This window comes from Musca vetustissima, unplaced genomic scaffold (genome assembly GCF_032173495.1).
Source record: "Musca vetustissima isolate MV318-11 ecotype Yass unplaced genomic scaffold, APGP_CSIRO_Mvet_v1 utg5835, whole genome shotgun sequence".
Lineage (NCBI taxonomy): Eukaryota > Metazoa > Arthropoda > Insecta > Diptera > Muscidae > Musca > Musca vetustissima.
The window spans coordinates 284,863-311,757 of record NW_026883122.1 but is presented as its reverse complement, the minus strand read 5'-3'; the positions used below and the strand labels follow the sequence as shown (position 1 = coordinate 311,757).

Genomic DNA, 26,895 nt, shown 5'->3' with positions numbered 1-26,895 from the left:
TGGGCCAGAGATCCCTTTTTGTTGGCCATAAGTAGAGCAGTGGGTTTATGAAATAAATAAATATCATATAGGACTGATCGGAAACGGGGGTCATTTTGATTAAAGTTTTGTAGAGCTATAATCATTAATTACAAATGTAAAATCAGATTCTGAAAATCCAATAAAACCAATCCAAATACAAGAAAAAAAACTAAATATTTAATATTTTGGCAGTGTTTAAAATCGGATATAGTATCTTTATGTATTATGTTATTAAAACTATGGCATCACTTAATTAAATTTGAATTATACCCAATGTGGTTGAAAAACGTGCTTAAAATCCCTAAAATCCCCGTTTATGTGGGACCTATCCTGAAACCTAAGTCAATAGTAATTTTTGATACGAAGATATCACACCCAAGAATAATTCAAAATACTTATTACAGGTTCAATAACGCGTATAAAAATCCTCAAATCACAGACCCTTATATGGGGCTGCCCTAAAAAGTGAAACGATTGGAAAGGATATGTGTTACACAACGCAAACTAAAATACCAAATAAATGTGTACAGTACTAATTTGTGTATACAGTCCAAATTATTTAACCCTTTGTGGCCCAATGTTGCCCACAGGCAACAAAATGTCTTAGAGCTTATATTTAATATACAGCTAGTAGATATATATTATTTGGATTTCATACGTCAAGACGTAATTATGGACAGCACATCTCAAAAGAAAAATCAAAAAATTTCTAAATTTTGGTAAAGTTATGAACCTTTTAATATAGAGAAGAGGGTAAATTTGTGTACAGTACTAATTTGTGTATACAGTCCAAATTACTTAAGTCGCTTCGTATTCAGATTGTAACAATTCTGCCGTCAGAATTATTTTTGGTTCTTGTAAAAATGAATATAGAGAATACTTTAAAGTGATTTTTCTTTCGATTTTGCATTTGGTTTTCTGGATATTGGACTTTAATTTTTCCGAAAGAATGTACTGTATCTCCCGAATGCAAGGATGTAGCGATGTCAAATTTTGTGCATATCCTATTTAGGATAGTTGCATTAAATCTGTGAACAGAAATTTGTTCTAAGATTGCGGAAAAAAATTCGGGGCTCAAAGGGTTAAACCGCTTCGTATTCGAAATATACGAATTCGGCCATCAGAATTATTTTTGATTCTTGTAAAACGGAATATAGAGAATAATTTAAAATAATTTTTTCGTTGGTTTTGCATTTGGTTTTCTTGATATTGGGCTGTTAGTATTCAGAAAGAATGTACCATCTCCCGAATGCAAGGATGTGGCGATGTCAAATTGTGTCCATATCCTATCTAGGATTTTTCATTAACTCTGTGAATAGACATTTGTTCTAAGCAATATGCCAAAAGCATTTTGGTGAGAATTTTCCAGAAAAAAGTTATTCGAGATGGAATTCAAGCGTCATAGTGTGATTTCTATATATTTGGCTGGAAAACTATAAGTGACTATCGTTGGATCACTCCAGCATTTAAATGTGAATAAATCTATTGTGTCTCGTACCATCGCTCGTTACCGTGATTCTGGTAGCGTACCCCGACGTCAAAGAAGTTGACGAAAGAAAACAGCAACATCAGCAGAAATGGTTTGAAAAGTAAAGAAGCGACTTGATCGAAACCCGCGTCGCAGTGGCCGCAAAATGATCGTGTTTATTTGCCAAAGAGGTCAGCTGAAAATGTGCACCTTCGGTTGGCAACCAGAACTCAAGCGTCGGCCATGTTGATGGTGTGGGCCGCCATAACAGCCGATGATCGCCTCCGCTCGTATAATCGACAGTGGCATCAGAATAAATCGCGAAAATATTCTGGAGGGTGCAAAAAACCTTTGACACGCAACAATTTTGGCCGCAGACCTTGGACATTCCAACAGAACTCAGCACCATGGCACTCAGCACGCGCCACCCAAGAATGGTTACAAAATTAGGTTCCTCGCTTCATTTCCAGCGCACAATGACCACCAAAATATTCGGCTACCAATTCGTTGGACTATTGTGTCTGGAGTATTTTGGGAAAGTAAAAATTATGGCGTTTGACTGTTTTGCAGTTTTGTATCTGACCCTATGAACAATTTTTTTTAATTATCTATGGGGGTGGGAAAATATATGTTAGGGCTATATCGAACTACATAAAACATTTTCATAATTCAGCTCCTGCGGTTGTAACAGTTGCAGTTCAAACTTTTCAAATACAGAAAATGTGGTGGTTGCGTTATATGGGGACTATACCAAAACGGAAACCATAGTGTAAATTGGTTTCCGTTTTGGTATAGTCCCCATATAACGCAACCACCACATTTTCTGTATTTGAAAAGTTTAATACCAGGTTATGTGCAAAAAATATTAAATTAAATATTGCGATCTATATCGTGAAATCAACTGATTAAAAATATACACACTTTATGGGGTTTCAAACGATTATTTCGAGAAGTTGGCAATATAATATGCGTTCCAACTTATGATATATCGTCGCATGATTTGATTTATTACATGTAAATAAATTTCACACTACCCCTCGAAAACCTCGTGCAAAATTGAATGAAACAACTATATCTGCCCATCAATAAATCAATGAGTTCATGAGTCAGTCACGAAACTCTTTTCGTAAATAAAAACTCAAATTTTATAGTAAAACAGAAATACTATTACTAATTACACCATGCAAGCGGTGTAAAATATTGCATATATGTGTAAGAGAAAATTGAATATGTTGCTCTTTTATCTCGTATCTCTCTCTCCTATAAACTCAATTTTCTTTGCTCAGTGTGTGTGCCAATGGAGTTCAGTTTTTGCAAAGAAAAAATAAAGTACCCAATTGCCAACGAAGCCTTATTTTAAAACATCGAACCTTAAAATCTGTGTATTCGGAAGATGTTAAAAGTTTTTAATATTCTACATATTTTTATCCTTTCAGAAAGAAAATAATATTGTTAATATATACTTAAATCCATGACTCTGATATTGGAAAGAAGTGCCTTAGTAGACAAGAGGATACATACATGTGACATATAATGATTCCGAATATTCAAGCTTTCCATGAAATAAACTCAGTTTTATGGCAATGGGAGTTTATAATTTTTTTACTTGTTTTATCAGATTTACTTCGAGTAAAGTGGACTAGTGTCTAATGTGGACCACCCCCATATCCTAGAAAATACTTGAAATATAACAGCGCTGCCTAGATATATTTTTTCCCAATTAGTGAAAAAAATTAAATATGACATTGAATAGGGGAGAGGGGGGCACCTTTGAACGGCGCTCATAAAATCTTGGTTTAATATTTTTTCGACCCGCATCCACATTTTTGTATATGACAATCTTGTTCTCTATATGCGTAAACCACTTTGGCTTGCTTTTTCAGTTGTCGAAAAATTGTGCATGGGTGACCATGTTTTCTCAGTGTCATTGTAAACTTTTATTCATTTGTTTATAAGGGCACAGGAAGAATTCTGTGAAAGTTTTCTGTTGTCAAATAAATTTTTTGCATTCCAATAATCATTTCAAACATAATTTCTGTAATTTCTTTCATATATATTTATTACAAAAAAAGTTATTTTAAATTTCCGTCAAATGACATGGGTGGGGCACCTTTGAACATGCCCAATAAACTCGAGTAAAAAAATGAGTTTTTTAACTTTTGGCTTCGATTTCTCAAAATTTCAAATGGGCTAATAAGATTACGAAATTAACTGTATTTTTCACCATATTATTTTTTGTTTTTAAGTCATTTTATGTTTTAATAACTTTTGATCTATTTTTTTTAAATTTTGAACATTTTTATATATTTTTTAATGAATTAATGCATTTCCGATATGTATGAATAAAATACATACATATTTGAACATAAACACTGTAAAAAATCATGTTGTTCAAAAATGCCAACCCCTGTTCAAAGCTGCCCCCCTTGGGGGGGGGGGGGGGGCAGTTTTGAACACTTTGAGTTGGTCCATTAAAACAGTTATAAAATATATTTATCAATCTTATAATATGTCATATGTATATTCATTTTAAAGGTTACATATGTACCTATTAGTTAAAATTTATAAGAAACCAAAAATTATAAAATAAAAAAATTTATAAGGCTTGAAAGCAAAAAGTGTTCAAAGGTGCCCCCCTCTCCCCTACATAATTGCAATCTGTAAAAATTAGTTTATCTCTGTGTGTGATTTGTACAAGAATCGAACGCTTGTTTTATTTCAGATATAAAGAAGTTATCTGGTTCATTATTTTCTACTACAATAATATACCTTTTGCTGTAATCACCATCGGTTTACATTTTTTTTTTATTTTCTAAGAAATAAATTATTTTTAAATAAAACCAGTAAGGAAAGTAGTAAAGTCGGACGGGGCCGACTATATGATACCCTTCACCACTTTGGGTATATTCAACAGATGAATCCTAACAGGAATGAAATTGGATCCATAAACATTTCATTCTGCAACCGATACTAAATTTTTATTTGGTCAGATATAGAAGCTATATCTAAATCTGAACCGATTTCAGGAAACTTAACACACATCATTCTAGACCTAATTCAATACGCTGTGCCAAATTTCGTGCAAATCGAAAGATATATAGGGACTTTGGTGGACCATTTACATTAAATCGGACGAAAATATATATGGGAGCTATATTTAAATCTGAACCGATTTTCACGAAATTTTGCATACATCATTCTAGACCTAGTTCATTACGCTGTGCCAAATTTCGTGCAAATCTATAGGGACTTTGATGCACCAGTTACATTAAATCGGACGAAAATATATATTGGAGCTATATCTAAATCTGAACCAATTTCCAGGAAATTTAACACACATCATTCTATACCTAGTTCATTACACTGTGCCAAATTTCGTGCAAATCGAAAGATATATAGGGACTTTGGTGGACATTTACATTAAATCGGACGAAAATATATATGGGAGCCAGGGACGTACGCAGGGGGGCGGCCCGGGGGGCCCGGGCCCCCCCCCCGAAATGAATTTTTTTCACAGTAAATTTATGTTTGCAACAGCGATTTTTTGCATTTTGTACTACCGGCCCCCCCCCCCCCCCCCCCGAAATGAAATCCTGTGTACGTTGCTGATGGGAGCTATATTTAAATCTGAACCGATTTTCACGAAACTTCGCACACATCATTCTAGACCTAATTCATTACGCTGTGCCAAATTTCGTGCAAATCAAAAGATTTCCAGGGACTTTAGTGGACTATTTACCTAAAATCGGGCGAAGCTATATATGGGAGCTATATCTAAATCTGAACCGATTTTCACGAAATTTTGCACACATCATTCTAGACCTTATTCATTACGCTGTGCTAAATTTCGTGCAAATCGAAAGGTATATAGGGTCTTTGGTTCGCCATTTTCCTTAAATCGGACGAAAATATATATGGGAGCTATATCTGAATCTAAACCGATTTTCATTTAGGTTTCAAACAAATTAGCTTTGCCAAATTTCATCCAAATCGGATGATAAATGCGACCTGTACTTTGTCTACAATTTAACATGGACAGACGGATCGACGGACGGACATGCATAAATCGACTCAGAAAGTGATTCTATGCATATTCTCAAAAGGAACCATGGGTCTATCTCGATTATTTTTGCCTGTTACAAACATATGCACAAAGACATAATACCCTGTACCACAGTGTGGTGAAGGGTATAAAAATCAAAGTCGGGTAATGGGGATCACTATAAAAAAGCGGGATCTTTTTATTGGAACTAATTCCAAATATGGGCCCATACTCTACCCTGGGCCCATACTCTACCCTAGGACTTAAGGTCTTAAATGGGGCATATTTCAAAACATGGACCCGTATATTTTTGCATTCATTGTCACCTAAGATTGAAATAAATAGAAATTTATCACAGACAATCCATTTAAATTACTGGACCATTTTATACGCCAAGTTATTTTTTTTTCGTCGTTTTGAGTTTTTTTTATATAATGTCGTAGCATTTTTATAGACAAAATATATAGATAACATATCTACTTTGTTATCGAAACAATTTGTTTTCATTTTTGACCGTTGTTATGTCGAACATACCAGGAAGAAAATAGTAGTCCATATTACCCGAAGTTCCACTACGTCAAATATGATGGCAACAACTATATAGGGAAGGAGAAATTGGTAGCATGCCCAACAAGGGCATTCGAAATTTAATTTATCTCTCTCTATGACTCACATGTAAATAAACTAAATGTGGCTCTCAGTGCAATGGTGGGCTTTTTTTCTACATGTTCATGCAGTTGATTTATAATTTTAGCGTTCTCTCAGTGTTTGTTTAGCACATTGATAATAGTGCAATATTAATGACAGGAACGACGCATTGTGAAATTCAAAATTTAAAGAATAAATCGAATAATTTATTATTTAAAGATATCAGTATTGATTTGAAATTTAAAATAATTGGTCAAAAAGTTTGTTAACATGGATCCCAATGACATCAATCAAAAACAACGCAGCATTTTACTGGATAATTTGGATACGAACTATACTCCGTCTTCAAGTTTTTATCGTTATGCCTGTCTGCAGTCGTTCCGTAATCATGATACTTTGCAGTATAACACCGTGGCGGAAATGTTAAATTTTGAGGCTAACAAGGAAGTGGTGGAATATTTAGAAAATACACCCCTAGCCGATGTTCCAAATTTTGTAAAAATGCTAAAGTACTTCTATGATTCCAGTAGGGAGAGTGACGATTTTATGGCCTTGCAGTATATGCACTGTATGGAGAAGCAGGAAGATGGTTTTAAATGGGCCCTCTTGACACCAGACGCCAGTGAGGAGGTAGCTTTCGATTGGCCTACCACATGGGCTATTCTACGTAAATATGGTTTCAATAATGCCTTAATAAGGCAAACCATCATCCATGAGGATTCAAATAAGTTTGTGCTTCATTTAAATAAAGCCGATACTCATTCGGCTTATTGTTATATCAGTGCATATGAAATGAGTGAATATAACACGATCATACCGCTACCAAATGGAACAATGGATTTTATGAAATTATTCGAAATCGTCGAAATGTTTGAAAATAAAGTATGTGATATTGATGATGAAGAAGGCGAAGAGAGGGCATGCAAATTCAAGGAATTACCTTATCCATGGTTAAAGCAATATTTAACCGCAATGATGAAACCCCAGATACCAGATCCTGATATGCAAATAATTATTGATAATTTTACCTATTTGGAAGCTTTAGATACCATTCTAGGGGAGTATGATACCCGTTTTCTGTGTCGCTATTTGGAAGTACGTTTCATACAATACTTACAAGAGGCCAATAAACGAGGTTCATCAAATTTTTGTATGACTCTGGCGAAAAGTCTTATGCCTATGGCCTTCGAATGGATCTATGGCGAATTACATCCAGAGCTGAAGAATGAAATACCCAAAATTCAGGAAATGTTTGAAAATGTAAAACAACAAATGGAGAATATTTTGCACACGAAAAATAATGGATTGATATCGGAAGAATTTTTTGAAAAATTACAGTCGATGCAATTAAAAGTTAGCAATTTGCCCGAGGAAAGTACTGTAGAAATTTTGGATTCCTACTATGCCGATTTGCAACTCCAACCCCATGATTATTGTGGCTATCATTTAAAATTATTAAATTCCATTACAAAACGTGAACAAGCCTATTACAGCGACAACAATCTGCAAGATGATAAGGAATTTTTCTACAAAACTCCAGCCTGCAAATATGAATTGAATATCCATCCGGAATATATTCCCTCCTTGAATCTTTTCATATTACCATTACATCTATTGAGGGCACCCATTTATGATACAAACTTTGAGCTGATCTTTAAGCAGAGTTCATTGGGTACCATTGTAGGTACTGGTATTTTTGAATCTATTGGTACATTGCTACATGGTTTCGACGAAGAAGAAATAAAAAAATTAGCTGGAGTTGTGGGAATGCATTCCGCATATGAAATATTTGTGTCATCTTTAAAAACTGAGGCGATTGACAGATATATAAAAATTTTTGACTTCAACTCTGTGCAACAACTTAAACAAATGTTTTTCCTCAATGCCATCCACTATAAATGTGAAACGCATTGCCAAAGTGAAGATGTTATTAATTTTAGTGTCACCAACTTGTCGGAGTTTATTAAATGTTTCGATTGTAAAATGTATGGCTTCGTCAAAAAGTTTTAGAACGTATATTATTAAATATTTTCTTAAACAATAAAATAAATACCTATATAAGAAAATATTCTATAGAAATGTTGTTCATAAAATTTCAGATTGGGTCCTCAAACAATTACTCAAACGTCCTTCAAACGATTACTCGATCCTTACTCAGAAAACCTAGATTATAAAGAACTGTCAGATTTGTCTGAAATATTTACCATAAATAGATTTCGTTATGTCAAACACGTTAATAACATTTTAGAGCTAAAAAAATTTGTACCGTTATTAACCAAAATTTGAACTCTATATGTAGATCACTTAAATGCAAAACACATTGCTATTGACATGGAAAACAATTGTATATAGTCTCCATCATTAGGAAGGCATTCAAAATACAGTGAACTCTCGTTAATGTGAACATCCAATTCAGTGAACTCTCGATAATGTGAACTAATTAATGTCGGAGTAGTTCGAGCTTTCAAATTTGTTCACATTTTCGATTCGACCAGCTTATTTACCTCTAATTCCCTGATTTCGTTAATACTTGAATGTCAGTTTGAGTGTTCACGTTATCGAGAGTTCACTGTACCCAAATACTGTCGGGCCATGGTAAATTAGTTTAAGAATTTTTTCTTATCCTCTGCTAAAACGAAATACCAATTTACGGTTTTTGGTTCGAAAATTCGGCTTTGATATTCACTATACCAAACTGAACCGAAAGAAATTATAAGATTTGTGTAAAGATGTTTTTCACCCTTAAAGAACGAGGAATGCCATTGGTTTGGAAAATACAGTTATAACATATAAAATACTGAATATTGGGCGTCACCGTTATATGAGTGCTAACCAAAAATGTGTCTTTTTAATACCAACCATTCTAGGGGTAGTAGACAATTTGTGCAAAATTTAAAAAAAACTTTACGTTTAATATTACGACCAGATAAATATTGGCATAGATTTTTATTCATATGTCGAAACATATTCTCCTCCCTAATGTATGGTTTCTTTCAAAACTGTTTGAAGGCTGCGCCCAGAGCCTCGTTTCTTTCAAAACAATTTTTAAACTCCACTCATAAGTGTGGTTTCTTTCAAAACTATTTTTAATCTTGGTCCATAGGTGTGCTTTATTTCAAAACTATTTTTTTATCTGAGCCCATATGCGTGATTTCTTTCAAACTATTTTTAATCTCGGCCCATAGGCGTGGTTTCTACCAAAACTATTTTTAATCTCAGCCCATAGGCGTGGTTTCTATCAAAACTATTTTTAATCTCGGCCCATAGGTGTGGTTTCTTTCAAAACTATTTTTAATCTCGGCCCATAGGCGTGATTTCTTTCAAAGCTATTTTTAATCTCGGCCCATAGGTGTGGTTTCTTTCAAAACTATTTTAAATCTCGGCCCATAGGCGTGATTTCTTTCAAAACTATTTTTAATCTCGGTCCATAGGCGTCGTTTCTTTCAAAACTATTTTTAATCTCGGCCTATAGGCGTTGTTTCTTTAAAACCTCTTTTTAATCTCGGCCCATAAGCGTGGTTTCTTTCAAAACTATTTTTAATCTCAGCCCATAGGTGTGGTTTCTATCAAAACTATTTTTATTCTCGGCCCATAGACGTCGTTTCTTTCAAAACTATTTGTAATCTCGTCCATAGTCCTGATTTCTTTCAAACCTGTTTTTAATCTCGGCCCATAGGCGTGATTTCTACCAAACTATTTTTAATCTCAGCCCATAGGCGTGGTTTCTACCAAAACTATTTTTAATCTCGGCCCATAAGCGTCGTTTCTTTCAAAACTATTTTTATTCTCGGCCCATTGGCGTCGTTTCTTTCAAAACTATTTTTAACATCGGCCCATAGGCGTGGTTTCTATCAAAACTATTTTTATCTCGGCCTATAGGCGTTGTTTCTTTAAAAACTATTTTTAATCTCAGCCTATAGGCGTGGTTTCTTTCAAAACTATTTTTAATCTCGGCTATAGGTGTGGTTTCTTTCAAAACTATTTTTAATCTCGGCTATAGGTGTGGTTTCTTTCAAAACTTTGATAGGGCAAAAATGTGACTCATCGAAAATGGGTTTTAGACCCCGTGTTTTTTTGGACCAAATACGTTTAAGACAATTTGCAAATGTCAGCCTGTCTGGCTGGATGGTTTATATCGTTCACTTCTTCTGGTACATCCCCCACAAAATGGTACAGATTTTTTTTTTTTGAAATTTAATTTTTTAATATCGTGCGAAGGGACTATCCGATTTGAAACAAACTTAGCACAACCTGTTATCTTTACCAATCCTAGATCAAGACCTAAGGTGAGACCCATTGGTCCATACCTCTTCCACAAAGCGTCAAAATGTAAAGCCAATATTTGGCGTATGGAATGTGCCATTTGATTCAAACTGTGCACATCGTATAATTTCTTTCAAACTCAAATTATATCCAAAGATGTGGAAAATCTGTACCTTCTGATACCACTCCCACAAAATGGTCAAAATTATGATGAAAATTCATTTTATAATATCATCCCTTTCAAACCAAACTTTCTACAACCTAATGTCTGTATATTGATGGCATATGGGCCTTATTGGTCCACTTCTTCTACTACTTCCCCCAAAAAGGGTAAACATTTTGAAATTTTGTAAACAAACAATTTTTAAACTCCACTCATAAGTGTGGTTTCTTTCAAAACTATTTTTAATCTTGGTCCATAGGTGTGCTTTCTTTCAAAACTATTTTTTTATCTGAGCCCATATGCGTGATTTCTTTCAAACTATTTTTAATCTCGGCCCATAGGCGTGGTTTCTACCAAAACTATTTTTAATCTCAGCCCATAGGCGTGGTTTCTATCAAAACTATTTTTAATCTCGGCCCATAGGTGTGGTTTCTTTCAAAACTATTTTTAATCTCGACCCATAGGCGTGATTTCTTTCAAAGCTATTTTTAATCTCGGCCCATAGGTGTGGTTTCTTTCAAAACTATTTTAAATCTCGGCCCATAGGCGTGATTTCTTTCAAAACTATTTTTAATCTCGGTCCATAGGCGTCGTTTCTTTCAAAACTATTTTTAATCTCGGCCTATAGGCGTTGTTTCTTTAAAACCTCTTTTTAATCTCGGCCCATAAGCGTGGTTTCTTTCAAAACTATTTTTAATCTCAGCCCATAGGTGTGGTTTCTATCAAAACTATTTTTATTCTCGGCCCATAGACGTCGTTTCTTTCAAAACTATTTGTAATCTCGTCCATAGTCCTGATTTCTTTCAAACCTGTTTTTAATCTCGGCCCATAGGCGTGATTTCTACCAAACTATTTTTAATCTCAGCCCATAGGCGTGGTTTCTACCAAAACTATTTTTAATCTCGGCCCATAAGCGTCGTTTCTTTCAAAACTATTTTTATTCTCGGCCCATTGGCGTCGTTTCTTTCAAAACTATTTTTAACATCGGCCCATAGGCGTGGTTTCTATCAAAACTATTTTTATCTCGGCCTATAGGCGTTGTTTCTTTAAAAACTATTTTTAATCTCAGCCTATAGGCGTGGTTTCTTTCAAAACTATTTTTAATCTCGGCTATAGGTGTGGTTTCTTTCAAAACTTTGATAGGGCAAAAATGTGACTCATCGAAAATGGGTTTTAGACCCCGTGTTTTTTTGGACCAAATACGTTTAAGACAATTTGCAAATGTCAGCCTGTCTGGCTGGATGGTTTATATCGTTCACTTCTTCTGGTACATCCCCCACAAAATGGTACAGATTTTTTTTTTGAAATTTAATTTTTTAATATCGTGCGAAGGGACTATCCGATTTGAAACAAACTTAGCACAACCTGTTATCTTTACCAATCCTAGATCAAGACCTAAGGTGAGACCCATTGGTCCATACCTCTTCCACAAAGCGTCAAAATGTAAAGCCAATATTTGGCGTATGGAATGTGCCATTTGATTCAAACTGTGCACATCGTATAATTTCTTTCAAACTCAAATTATATCCAAAGATGTGGAAAATCTGTACCTTCTGATACCACTCCCACAAAATGGTCAAAATTATGATGAAAATTCATTTTATAATATCATCCCTTTCAAACCAAACTTTCTACAACCTAATGTCTGTATATTGATGGCATATGGGCCTTATTGGTCCACTTCTTCTACTACTTCCCCCAAAAAGGGTAAACATTTTGAAATTTTGTAAATCTCGTATGAAGAGGACGGAATGTACAATTTCATCGAAACTTTTCCCATCGTATTATTTTTGCCTAGCCCAGATGGAATCCAAAAAATGACCTACTCCTTCTGGTACCTCTCCCAAAATGGGCCAACATTTAGAACATTTTTTTTATTCAATAACAATAGTATGAAATGTCCAATTTGATGCCAAATATGCACATCGTAATAATTATTTCAAAATTAATTCACGTTAGAAAATGGGACTCATCGTTCCACTCCTTCTAGTACCTCCCACACAAAATGGTCAAGAGAAAAATTAATTTCATATTAGGCACAACTTAGTATTTTAGGCATGCCTGTATAATTTTGGAAAATTGAACTTATTATGGACCCCACAATAGGTCAACATTTTGAAAAATTTTAAATGTAATATGGAGCGAACGGAATATCCAATTTCATCCTAACTTTGCACATGGTAAATATGTATCTTACATATATCAAGCTTGTAGATGGGGCTTGTTGGTCCATTCCTGGTACTTTCCCCACATAGGGTAAACATTTTGAAAATTTTTTAATCCGCTATCAAGATATAATATAGTCAACTCTTTGATAAAAACATATACCTTAATAAAGCGAATAATAGAATCCGCGTTATATTTCAAACCTTAGGCTGAGAGTATATATCTGTCGGTAAAATCGGCTTATACTTTTTTACTTTTCGTGAAGCAACACTCATGCAGAGGCCGTTTATACGTAGAAACCATGGTGTTGACATCATCTTTCATACGAAGTTTGCAGAAACAGAATTACTTTACGCATTCCAGAGAACATCAATTATAGACACAATGTAACTTATTGGTATATTCGCATTCGTATATTATATTATTTTTTTTATTATATCCGACCCCTAAGCATTGCATCAACATACTGTCGATATTTACATTTTATCACTCTGGATTCTCAAAAATGTTCCCTTTGAAACAAAGTAACCAAAGTAACATACAACGTAGGAATTCATATTTGCCTTTTAAATTCAATTATAAGTTACTGATGATGCTCTTGTCATGTTTACGGAATTTTGTTTCCCTGTAATAATAACATCAACAAACATATGGCTATAATTTCCCCTTAGCCCCCACATAAGCTGCAAGAAATATATTCGTAAAAAAATAGTGACCATAGAATGAAGAAATAATATTCCAGCAAACAAAAACAAAGAACACACATACATATGCCCTTATCCTGACACGCATACACAAAATGATTTGAGAATTGTTTCATTACATTGTTTCCCTTCACTTGCAAGCCACACACACTCGCACACCCCCACATAATTGGCCATAGAGAGGATCATCAGAACGCCCATAAAAACAGACACAGAAGCTGGCTTTAATTTAAGGATACATGAACACCAAAATGAATTGCCTTGTTTATGAATGAAATCACTTTTGTCATAATAATCATAATGGAATGTTTGAAGAAGCACGAGTATATCAAAAGTTACTTAGTCTCATACACACCAAAAAATCATCTAAGATGCTGTCATTAGAGTGGGTCGGTCTGGGGGGAATAATTTGCACATTGTTTTATTGCCAATGATTTATTTTGGCAGTTTGCAGCGATACACAATGCGAATTGTTATAATTGAGAACGTATTGCAATTATTTTTTCATTTGATAAAAATCAAAACTCCCCCAACCAACTCCTGTTTTCATTTCTGACAGGGGGATACATGAATCAAAAATTAGGTTAATCTCTTGCCACCGTGCATTGTGTGAACAATAAGAAAATAAATCTCAAAGGCGGGAATGATATGATGGCAAACAACATTAAGATATCTCACGCATTTTACAAATTACTCAAGAATGTTGGCAAAAAAGAAAAAACAAAAACAGCAATGGATGCTTCCTCCAAATTGCGAAAGACTCTAACGAAAACAAATATAAAAATATGCAACATATGCTCCTTTTGTGTGTGCGCGTGTGTTAGTCTGTGAAAATGAAATATATATGGAACTACGGAAATTCCAACAGGTACTCCTGCCATCTCCCCTCTTCGTCCACGAATATTAATAAAAATTTATTGGACTCAATAGAATTTTATTCATAAATCTATGACATCTATAAATTATATACTTTGTTAGTGTTTCAAAAACAAAATAGTGTCACTGGGTCATAACGCCTGTTGCTCCTTGTTTAAGTTCATATCAACAAGTTAGTGGCAGAAACAACCCAAACCATCGACTTTGTAGTAATAAACATTTAATTTTATGACGGAAAATTTCATTCATTGGGAATAAATGGTATTTGATACATCAATGAATACCAACTTGAGTTATCTGAAAGCTACTAGGGAACAAGTAAGAAATTCAATTACGCATGAAAACGTTTATATTTATTAAAATTGAAGTTAAGTCGTAGATATCAAATGGGGAATTGATTGTACTACTTAAGGGAAATTTTATGAAATGGGTAGAATAGTTATGATATCTTGCCTGTGTTAACTGTAAGATATTTAAAAAAAAATGAATTGTATAACTACTCTTTGGATACATTAAGATTAAATTATTTTTAATGAGCAAATAATTTAATAAGATTTTGATAAAATCCAGTTCACAGTGTCATTAGGAATTTTGATTGGAAACGGATAATGTTTTAATAACTATAATAAGTATTAATTTTAGGTGATTCCCGTTTCAACTGTTTAAAATGTATTTAGTGCCGATTTTTCTTCAACAAATCAAATGAAAGCTTCCGTTCTAGTTAACAATGTTGCCATTAATTATTCAATCGATTTCGAGAAAAAATGACTAAATCAGAAAGTAAGAGCAGTGATGGTACTTCAAAACAGTAGTAATAACTTACCAGTATACGAAGTAGCAAATTATAACATAACAAAATAATAATTTCCAATTTCTGAACAAAATTAAGAATATCAAAGTTGTCCCATACACCATATGTTTATACCCTACACAACTATAGCTTTGTGCAGCCTCAAGACTTTGTAACGTCGCGAAATATTGGTCCTAGACCCACCTTTAAGTCTACCGAATTTGTAAACACGGTGCAGCCCACAATTATGGACCAATCTTCACGGATGGGTTTTGGCCAATAAATTCCCCTATTGTCTTAGGTAAAGATCGGTCAATATATAGAGGATGAAATGGACCAAATACTTCATTTTTGTCGTTTTTTCTGACCGCTCCAGAAACCGCAATTATGTCCCGAACATCGCGAAATTTAACATGGAGAAGAGGATCGAGCCAAAAACTAAGCATGCATGTTTTGATAAAGATCGGTCAATATTTAGCGGGTCAAATGGACCCTGACTTTAGTGTGAAAAATTACAAATTTTGTATTCTATAGCGTATATATACCCCTGAAGGACATAGACCCGAGAAGTTGATAGTATATCTAAGTGGAGTGATTGATATTTAATTTGTGGGAGTTACACTTAAATATTTACTGGTGCTTCAGGGCGAAAATATAACGCTGATCGCTTTGAAATGTTCCATGAGGTTCCACTTATGGTTAAAGACAACGCCTAATATGTTCAGTGATGATCAGATAATAATTTTGGGATGAAGTGGACCAAAAACTTCATTTTTTGTGTGTTTTTCCAGTCGATCTATAGGCCACAATTATAAGCCGAACATCACAACACAACCCACGGTGAAGAGAATATGGACAAGTAATTAGAAGGACTGTACTGTATATTAGTAATATTCGGAAAATATGTCAGTGTAAGGAAGAGGTGCTATTTTTTTCTAATCGAACAAGAGGGTGCAACTATGGCGAAATATTGCCCAGGCTCGGAATACAAATCTGCAAAAAGTTAGAGTGGTAGTTGTGTGTGGTATCGTATGGTCGGATCCGTCGACTATATTGCTTCGCTCACTTGTTTTATATTCCCGGCAATAACTTTTATTTTTATGAATGGTCACACTACGGTCTCAAAATTCTGGACATATACGAAGTTTGTGATGATTATAGTGAAATTACTAATAATTGTCGCTTGTCATTTCATGTAAATTTTTTGCTACATATCAATTTTATACAACAATTTTCAAATATATATTATATTCACAAAAATATGAAATTTTTTCTTTGATCCCATGCCACGACCCACAATAATACTAAGGTGGGGAAATGAAATACATTATTTTTCGGCAGATGGCTGAACTGATAGATTTCACGTAATGTATCGATCAAACAATTTTATGTTCATTGGAAGGGTGACATTTCGGAGTGAAAAAAAATATGTTCCTGTCTTTTGTTTGGTGCATTCAGTTGTGAATTATAGGGTGTTAAAAATGGAAGTGCACAAAGAGAAAATTCGGTACATTTTTACTTTCTCAAATGCGAACTAGAGAGCATTACAGACAGGCATTATGAAGTTGCCTTTAAAATGGCAATAAATCATTCAAAAACGGTGCGTATTTGGCCCAAATCGGACAATCCGAAGCGTGTTAAATAAAGTCCTATATTTCATAATGGATTTCTTTTTTACCAACCTAATATTTTCCAAATCAAAATCAATATCTAATTTATTGAAAGTCATATTACGATAAGAGCAATCGGGCTTATTCCGAACTTGAGCAACATTTTGTGAAAATAAATAGTTTAATATATTTACAAAAAAAAAAAGAAAAAACGTTGGACCCTTTGACTGACTCCCGAAATTTTTTTTATTTCCTTTCATGATAAATTTTATCGGGCACATGATAATATTAACCGACCATTATGAAAAATGTATTCTTAAAAATTCAAGAATAAATTATTAACTGTATTTTTTGTTAAATTTGAAAACAACGAATTAAACTGATATATTCCTAAGAAAATTAACTATTTTTCTGATACAAAAAATTTGTTTTTTTTTCGAAAATATCAGTTGTAAAATTGATTTTCAAACTATATCATAACAGGTAAATTTTGAGTATTTTAAACAATTAATTTATAATGTTAACTAATCATTTTATAATTTTATTATTTTATCATGTTTTGAATTTTTAATTTTAACATTTTTTGCAATGCAATCAAACTCAAAAATAACAGTAATAAAAGTGCTTTAATTTGTATCACACTCTGAAAATTAAATTTATTCTTGGAAAATAATGAAATAATTGAACACATCTAACTTTGTCCAAAACACCTTTTTAAATAAAACCCAATATATATTCAATTGTTTTTCTCATACATAATTAAATACTTACCGTAACGCTTAGCACTATAATTGACAATGAAAAGAAGACCACAACAGCTTTCATTTTGAATGCGATTGATTATTTGAATTTCTCTTCAGAAAATGTGTTGCTTCAATTCTTCAGGTTGACAGTGATTGAGTTTTCGAAAGATGATGTGTCGTTGATGAAGATGTTTCTGTTTCTGATGCTCTCTTGACAAATATGATTTCTGTTCTATGTTTCTGAACAACAATTTATGCAAAGGACAACATTTGTCTATGTCTTACAAGGAGATTACAAAAAACACGTTGTGTTAATGTGAAAACTTTATTCGGTTATGTCTTAATTTTTCCAGATGTTATGCAGTGTGTCTGTGTACACACTTGTAGACTTTTAACACCAATGAAATTGAATTAATTATTTGAAATGTTAACAACTGTTACAATATATCCTTTTGCAAGTTAGATTAATATACGAAATTGCAACATGCGGCTGCTGTACAATGTTGAAATGAAAACATGGACTTTGATGTTCAATTTCTTGCTCAAGTTGTTGTAACTGGAATTGAGTTATTAGAGATTTAATTAATCTCACACTTGTAGTCCAGCAACACACGTCCGCTTCTTAAAAGGTCTCCTTTGAAAAGGACACTCAGCAATTTTTGTTTTTTTTTTATAAAATTTTAGCACACTCTTTGTTTTGCTTTGCCTTTATGAGCCCGTTGTAATGTCATCAGCTTACATCAATTGACAAATTGACTTTTTTATTTCAAAACTTATTGGAAAGTAAGTGATTTTGTTCAAGTATCACGTTTTTCTTATTTATCGACTTCTTCGTTACTTGCTGACCACTCTCACACACACACCCGCACTCAAGCAATCATAACTTTATTAGCCTTAGAAAGAAAATTTTTTTGATTAACACCAAAAACCTGATGGCGACCATCCACACTGTCAGGGAAATCTGTTGCTTTTTTGTTTGCACTCAAAAAAATATTCAAATTTAATTTATGGAGGCACACCACAAAGGGAATCTCAAAACTTTTCTTTAGAGTTATTTTTTTTAGTTTCTAAATCAATTTCAAACTTGATGATGTCCTTTTTTAAATGAATAGTCAATGCCAGGCGAGAAATCAAATACGACCGTTAACTTGGCCAACAGATGTTGGAATGTTGAAGTTATCCTGCAGACAAGTCCTTTTATACAACGGTTACATGTAAAAGCTTCCTAGAGTAGACCAACACATACACACACTCACACAATTGTATACAATTTTATGAATGAAATCAACACTTGTTGCCATTCTTGGCACATAATTTCCTACCCCAAACCCACCATCAATCAACAACACCCACAACAATCCACGAACTCAAAAGAACAAAATCCATCTGGGTTTCAAACTTGACTAAGCATATTTTGTTATATTTTCATCATCCACTAAAATAAGCTTTACAAACAAATAAGCTTTCATATTTCTATAGTGATGCCATATTTTCATATTCTTCTTCTTTTTGGCACACAGCCATTTTCCCCCAGATTCACTTAACACTAATACCCACTTCCAGCGGCACTGCAGCCCTCATTTGATTGTGCGGTGTCAAAAGGTTTTGTACATTTCTTGGATGATGTACATCTCCACGATCGTAATAGCCACCATAATTCTCACCGGGTACATGATAGAGTCCATAGTGAAGGCCACTGTTGGCCACCTGCAATTGTACAAAAATGTCAAGAACTTTACTTGTTGTAGATAATAAAACTATTTTCTTTATTTGTTCACATACTCGTTTCAGGCCATTTATGGAGGCCAAGAGTAATGCCATTTTCGCCAAAAGTAAAGCTTTACCGCTCACAACCGATAACAGTTGGAAGCCCATGGGTACGAGTACAGCTCCAAAAGCCGTGACACCAAACATCATAGTCAACATCATATTATAACGATGGCGGCGATGCCTTGCCGTTCCAACGGGATCTGATGAATTGGAATTGGAGAGGTAATCTGGAATGTAAAGGTATGTTGTCAAAATTTATATATTCAATTTTTAAAATAATTAGGTATTAAGCAAATTTGTGTTCTAAGGTTGAACTTTTTAGTAAATATTGATATTACAAAAAATGTTCATAGATATTCAAAATTAGAATACGAGGACTACTATGTATAGTTCTGGCCTAATAATGCAAATTCGAACATTTAAGATTAAAAATACAGGGTACAGGGTATTAATGTAACAAGCAAAAGGAATCGAGATAGACCCATGGTTGCTTTTGAGAATATGCATAGAATCACTTTCTGAGTCGATTTACGCATGTCGGTCTGTCCGTCCGTCCATGTATTTTTGTGAACAAAGTACAGGTCGCATTTATGATCCGAATTGGATGAAATTTGGCACAGTTCACTTATTTGACCCTAATCAAATTGGAGAACATCGGCTCAGATTTAGATATAGCTACATATATAGTTTTGTCCGATTTTAGGTAAATAATGCACCAAACTCCCAATATTTGTCCGATTGAGACAAATTTTTGCACAGGGTACTGAATTAGGTCCAGATTGTGTGCGAAGTTTTGTTCAAATCGGTTCAGATTTAGATATAGCTCCCATATTTCTAGCTAGTGACTGTGGGTGTGTGACCTAGCGTTGTCCTAATGGAACACGACACCTACCCTGTTGGCCAATTCTATCCGTTTCTGGTCAATTGCTATATTCAAACGGCACAGTTGTTGACAGTAGAGATCGGAATGTAGAGTTTGATCATTTGGAAGCTACTCATAACTCAGAACCTGAGGTGCTTCACCGCTCTTTGACCACGATACATTTCGCACAGGGTTGTCGCATGTGATCCATTTATCATCTTCAATTACCATTTGTTTAAGAAATAGGTCTATCTCATTCCGTTTGGCCAAGGCTCGAGCTTCTTTTTGAATCCAACTTTGTGAAAATGGTTTAAAACTGTTTTATGGTCGATTTTTAGCTCCTGGGTGATGTTAGGCCTGCTAACATGCCGGCCAACTTCGATCATTTCCTGTTTTTTTTTTGTTTTCGGAGAAATTATCAAGAAATAATGGACTTCTTTTCCCCAACCTAATATTATAAAATTGGAGTGGACCAGAAGGAATGATTTTTTCCATATTCGAACATAACATAAGTTTAAAAGAAATATTACGATTTGCATACTTTGGATAAAATAGGACATTCAATTACCTTCATATTAGATTTATAAAAATAGAAATGTTTACCCTTTTTGGGGGAAATACCAGAAAAGTGAACCAATGGGTCCCATCTTCGTACATGATCTAGGCTGGGTAATGATAATAGATTATGCAAAGTATGGTTCTTCGAACTTGATTTAGATTTAGAAGAAATATTAAGATGTGCAAAATTTGGATGAAATCTGTTACTCCCTTAGTGAATTCTTGGGAGCACCAGCCAGACACATACGACCATTTAATAGTTCACGCCCGGTATCAATGTTCTCTGCTACATATCTTCAAAATCCATGTCAAAAGTTGAGAAATGATCGCACGAAAAATGTCGCTGAAAACAACACATGCTATTACGTCAAACCCTACTGAGTATGTTTTTGTTACCTGCCCCAGACATATATAGAATAACCCTCATTGAATGCATTGAGGGTTACAGAACTATGTTGTCAGGGTATTATAACTTTATTAGGCCTTACGAGTTATAAATATGTGTCCTAGACTCAACATTTAATATACCGATCGTCACATCTCGACTAGCTGAGTCAATCCAGACATGTGTGTCCTTCTGTCTATCCATTATAATTTGTAAACACGACACCGACCACAATTATAGACCAATCGTCGAGAATTTTTTTTCATGTAGGACGGGTTTTGAACAAATACGTAATAATAGTTAATTTTGTCTGTTTTTCTAGTCGCTCTAGAGGCCTCAAGGGGAACATTCCAAAGAATCTGTTACATATTGATCAATATTTAGAGGGTCAAATGGTGGAAAAATTTGCATTCTATGGGGTATATATTTACGCCTGAAGAATATAGATCGGAGAAGTTGGCAGTATCCAAAGCGAGTGGTATTGTATGTTCAGTTAAAACGCAAGATAATGAGGACAAAAAATGTTCATAAGGACTCGAGATAGTAGGACGACATATTAAAAAAACATAAATAATTCTTATAAAAACATACAATATCCAAGCTAGCTAACAATTTCACCGGTCCATATTTTAAACTACATCTAAAAACCCTACTTATTAATGATTATCCCCCTACCAAAGTTCAAATTTCAAGCTCCATAGTACGATGTTCAATTCTTAGTCCAACCCTATTCATACCAAATTTGAAAATGGTAGATATATTTCTTCACTTAATACCAAATATACTAAGTACTTATCTCAACTCTAACCAACACTAAATTTAATACCACTCAGTTTTTTTTCGAACAGTTGTAGTACATATTCTCGAAACCACTTTCTAATTACTACGATCTTTAACCCTAATATCTCATTCATTATATTAATTTATATATTTCTACCGCTCTAATGGCCCGTAACTTTTCGGGCGAATTTTCAAATTCTTCTCCTTACGTCAATTGTACATATCTTAAGTAATTCTATGGAAATATATAAAGATTTTTCTCATATAATGAAATCGTATCAGTATCCCTTATTGAACATAATTTTTAGTATTTCTTACCATTTTCTTTTCGATACTCCATGTACGCATCCAGCACCTCCTTTAAATCGATTTCCAATTTATGTGTCCACAACAATCGAGTAAAACTCAATGCCAAACGATCAAACCATGTCAGATATTGGGTATCCTTGCGTTTCCAAAATTCACTGCTACAAAAAAATAGAAAATCAAATTACTAATTTTGGAAACCTCAAATAGTCGTCAGTTTTGTTGACATATTTACTCATTATACAAATCATTTTGATGAACAGCAGCATCATAATTAGATTTGGCTGATGGCGACGACAGACGTACAAATCGAACACCTCTCCAAACTGGCACCACATCTCGTGATGTGACGTCATCAAATAAATATAAACTTGTGACCTTCAAACATTGCCATGTTTTTGTTGTTGCCGTTGAATTTGATGACGACTGTTTCGAAATATGGGAATAAATATGTGTATTTATGTATGTAGTATATTATTATTTAAAATAATCAGTATTATATTAATGTTGAAAGACAGTGGTGTGGTATGATAATTTTGCGTGGTATGCAGCAATTATGCGGAATTTCCAATTAAAAGGACCCATTGAACTTAAACCTATTGAGGTTAAAATAAATTCACATACGAGTTTACGAAGTCATTATATATAGCGTGCAGAAAATAAGAATAGCTATAGAATGACAGTTTTCCTTCACTTATGAATATATTTGGTAAATTGGAGGAAAAACGCAATATATTTCAAATCTGAAAACTTTGAGTTTTACACCAGTAAAATTGTATATTATTGTGGTTTACAAATAAATATAATTTGTATTTAAAAAATGTTATATAATATTGACATGTGTCAAAATTTTAACATGAAATGGCGGTCAATTAAACTGATGAAACTGGTGATTAAAATTAAAGCTGTGCCAGAGCCTATTTTAATGGTTACAACATAAATCAACGCTTTGACATTTTCTCTGTTCCGAATGTTGCGACCTTTTCCAATACACTCTATTGAATTTTTACTTTTTTCGTTACATTCATCTTTGACATTTATTTATTTTATAAACCCACTGCTCTAAATTTGGCCAAAAAAAGGATCTCTGGTCTATAGTATGTCCGTCTGCTGAAATCGAAAACTTATAAATGTATGCTGACTTGTATCGATAAATTTTCAAGAAGCCGAAGGACCTTTCACATATATAAAATAAGATGATACCTTTATCTACAGGAGGCTGCAATAGTCAAATTTTCACATGGGATTATAAAGAGGTCCCTCTATATCTAGACTCATTTTCGTTGTAATTTCTTATATTGAGTCACAAAAATAAGTTTCAAATAAAAGTATATTCACTGAAATGTATAATTGAATGCGATATTTTTAACCTTAGACTTATGACTAATAAGGGGTATATAGACTTAGATATGACAAAAATGTGCATCATCGAAATATTGGTTTTAGATCCCATGTTTTTTCTTATAAAATCAGTTTCGATCAATTTGAAGACGATTTACAAATGTACGTGCGTCTGTGTGTCTGTCTGACTGACTGGTTAGTGCGCACGATAACTCGAAGAGAGTAACCGATTTCATCAAATCTTTGTACATCGTTATATTTCTTTTAAACTTACATGAAGTTCGAAGATGCAGAATACCGGCCACTCCTTCTGGTACCTCCTACACAAAATGGTCAACATTTTGCTGAAAATTAATTTTGTAATATCATGCGAACGAACTATCCGATTTGAACTAAACTTAGCCTAATATTTTATCGATCTCAGATCCTGTCCGAAAGTGGGTCTCATCGGTACACTCCTTCTGTTACATCCCCACAAGTGTCAATTTGTTATACAAACTTTGCAAATCGTAATACTTTTACAAAATCTTGATCATATCCGAAGAGGTTCCCCTTGGGACACTACTCCTGATACTTTCCCCATTAAGTGTTAAAATTCTGAAAATTCGTTAAATCATATCAAACAAATGGAGTGTTGATCCAAACTTTGCAAATCGTAATACATTTTCCAAACCTAATTCATGATTGTAGATGGGACCCATCGGTCCACCCCTTTTTGTACCTCCCATACAAAGGGTGAAAATCTTTCTAATTTGTTAATCCAATATCAATCAATTGGAATTTCCGATTTAATTCAAACTTTGCATAATAAAAATTTTTTCCTTGGCTAGATTAAGTCCGAAGATGTAACCCATCGGTATCTCCCCTACAAAGTGTCAACAATTTCGAAATAATTGTTGATTCAATCTGATCGATTTGATCTAAACTTTTCAAATCATAATACTTTTATCAATCCTAAATCATGTCCAAAGATAAGACCCATCGATCCACTCCTTCGGGTACCTCCCTCACATCCTCTTCTGGTTCCTCTCCATAGATGTTCAACTATTTGATAAAAACATATTCTTTATATAAAGCGAATAATAAAACCTGTTTCATTTAATTCCGTAGACCTGCGCGACCATTCACCTAAATCCAAATTATATCAAATTTAGTACCATTTAGTACAAACTTTCATTACTACCTACATCATGCGATCCAATGGAAATTTTATTACCCAATGTCAGGATTCCAACTCTATTGGTTCACTTTAAATCCAAATTGTACCAAATTTAGTGCCATTTATTACACATATGTAGACATTTCCAAAACAGAAATTTAGCTACCTCTATACCAAATTTGGTATCATTTATTGCCCTTTGTACTCTTGTAATACTTATTTCGATTCGCCCAACTTAAAAATTGGTATCATTTAGTACAAATTTCCAAACATCCTACATACCCCAACCCTACAGCCCAACAATAATCCTAACTCCAAATTTCAGGATCCCAGCTCCATCAGTGCTCCCAAAATTCAAATTGTACCAAATTTAGTACCCATAAGTATGAATTTCCAAAACTACATCTATACCCCAATGCTACACTCCAACAGTAACCTTATTTCGAAATTTCAGCATTCCAGCTCTAATTTTCAAAACTTTCTATATATCCCAATCCAACACCCACAGTGACCCTAACTCCAAATTTCAGGATTCCATCTCTATTGGTTCACCCAAAATTTAAATTGTACCAAATTTGGTACACGTTAGTATGAATTTCCAAAGCTTTATACCAAGCCCACGTACATATCCCAATCCTACACTCCGATGGTAATATTAATTTTAAAATTCAGGATTCCAGCTTCATCAGTTTCTCCAAATTTAAATGGTACCAAATTTAGTACAGTTTAGTATTTTTCGCTTACACAAGTACACGCTTTCAAAACCACTTCCTTATATCGACCCTACTTCGCAGTCATTAAAAATTTCACGTTTTAGCTCTATCCGTTCACATGCTACGAAGTTGTACCAACTTTAGTACTTTTCGGATACTTATAGTTCAAATGTTCAAAAAATCCTCTGCTACATCTATTCTACACTCCATCAGTGGTCCTAATTTCAAAAATAAGCGTTCTAGCTCTAACGTTTCGCCCAAAACAAAGGGTGCTACATTTAGTACTTTTCGTGCCATTCTAGTACGAAACCTTTGGACCAAAATCCTCACCCAAATTTCAAGATTCCAGCTCCAGCCGTTTCGTCTGGGCGTTGATGAATCCAGAGACCGCAATTATGGCTGTTTTGATAAAGATTGACCGATCTTTATCAAAACAGCCATAATTGCGGTAGCTTTTGTGTGAAAATGACAAAATGTGTATTCTTTAGCGCATATATTTACCCCTGAAGGGCATAGACCCGAGAAGTTGGTAGTATATTCAAGAGGAGTGGTTTACCTTTAAACAGATACCAATTATATGGTCGTATGTACTCAGATGTGAGAGCTACACTTAAATATTTACAGGTGCTTACGTATTCAGATATTAATTAGTAACCCATTACCACACTGTAGGGCGGAAATATAGCGCTGATCGCTTTGAAATGTTCCATGAGGTTCCAATTATGGTCAAGGACAACGCCTATAATTTTCGGTGATGATCAGATAATAATAATTTGTTTCTGTTTTTCGAGTCGGTCTATAGGCAACAATTATAAGCCGAACATCACCACTCAACCCACGGTGAAGGGAATATGGACAAGTAATTAGAAGGACTGTACTGAATATTAGTAATATTCGGAAAATATGTCAGTGTAAGGACTGCTGTTGACCTCAAATCGGGCAAGAGGATGAAACTACCACTAAATATTGCCCAGACTTGGAATAAAAATCCGCAGAAAGTTATAGTTCCGTGGTAGTTGTGTAGGGTATCGTATGGTCAGTCCCCGTCCGACTATACTGCTCCGCTCACTGGTTTTGTACTAACAAAACGATTTTTTTCTCTCACGGGAAAAGTCGTCCTTTTTTTCAACTACTTTTCAAATTAGTTTATCGTTACTTTGACACTAATCGATTTTATGCAAATTAATATTATTTCACTTTCACTCATATCCAAATTATCACACCGCACTCCTATTTTTTAAATAATCCAAATCATACATTTTCACATTCCTTAATTAGATGACGCAAAATTCTCAATTGTTGTAATCCAGAAAATTGAGAATTGGTGGTGGTGCGGTTGTTATTTCCATATGGCTGGTTTAGTGGGGGTAAAGGCGATGCTGATGTTTGACACAAAATTGTTAATACCACAAATGAAATGAAAAGATATTTCGAAATATTCTCGCAACACAACATAATGTCTTTGTTCATTATTGTTTTTATTTTTTAAATTATATTTATATTCGAAAATTATTTTCATATGTTTTT

The 26,895-nt window shown here is 34.0% G+C and overlaps 2 protein-coding genes across 2 annotated transcripts in view; both read right to left on the bottom strand.

Annotated features, from left to right (window-relative positions):
* LOC133329870 (corticotropin-releasing factor-binding protein) overlaps positions 1–17,587 on the bottom strand; it is an 89,712-nt gene extending 72,125 nt beyond the window's left edge. Inside the window, exon 1 of the mRNA XM_061538330.1 lies at positions 17,523–17,587. Within this exon, the coding sequence (XP_061394314.1) occupies positions 17,523–17,576 (54 nt within the window). The 5' untranslated portion in view covers positions 17,577–17,587. The remainder of the gene's footprint in view (positions 1–17,522) is intronic.
* A 1,443-nt stretch (positions 17,588–19,030) lies between these two features.
* LOC133329873 (uncharacterized) lies at positions 19,031–24,197 on the bottom strand. Its single transcript, XM_061538334.1, has 5 exons — positions 24,159–24,197; positions 22,391–22,581; positions 22,168–22,316; positions 19,277–19,491; positions 19,031–19,201 (listed from the first exon to the last, which is right to left on the bottom strand). Exons 1-5 carry the CDS (start codon positions 24,195–24,197, stop codon positions 19,031–19,033), a joined length of 765 nt encoding a protein of 254 aa, XP_061394318.1.
* Positions 24,198–26,895: the final 2,698 nt, after the last annotated feature.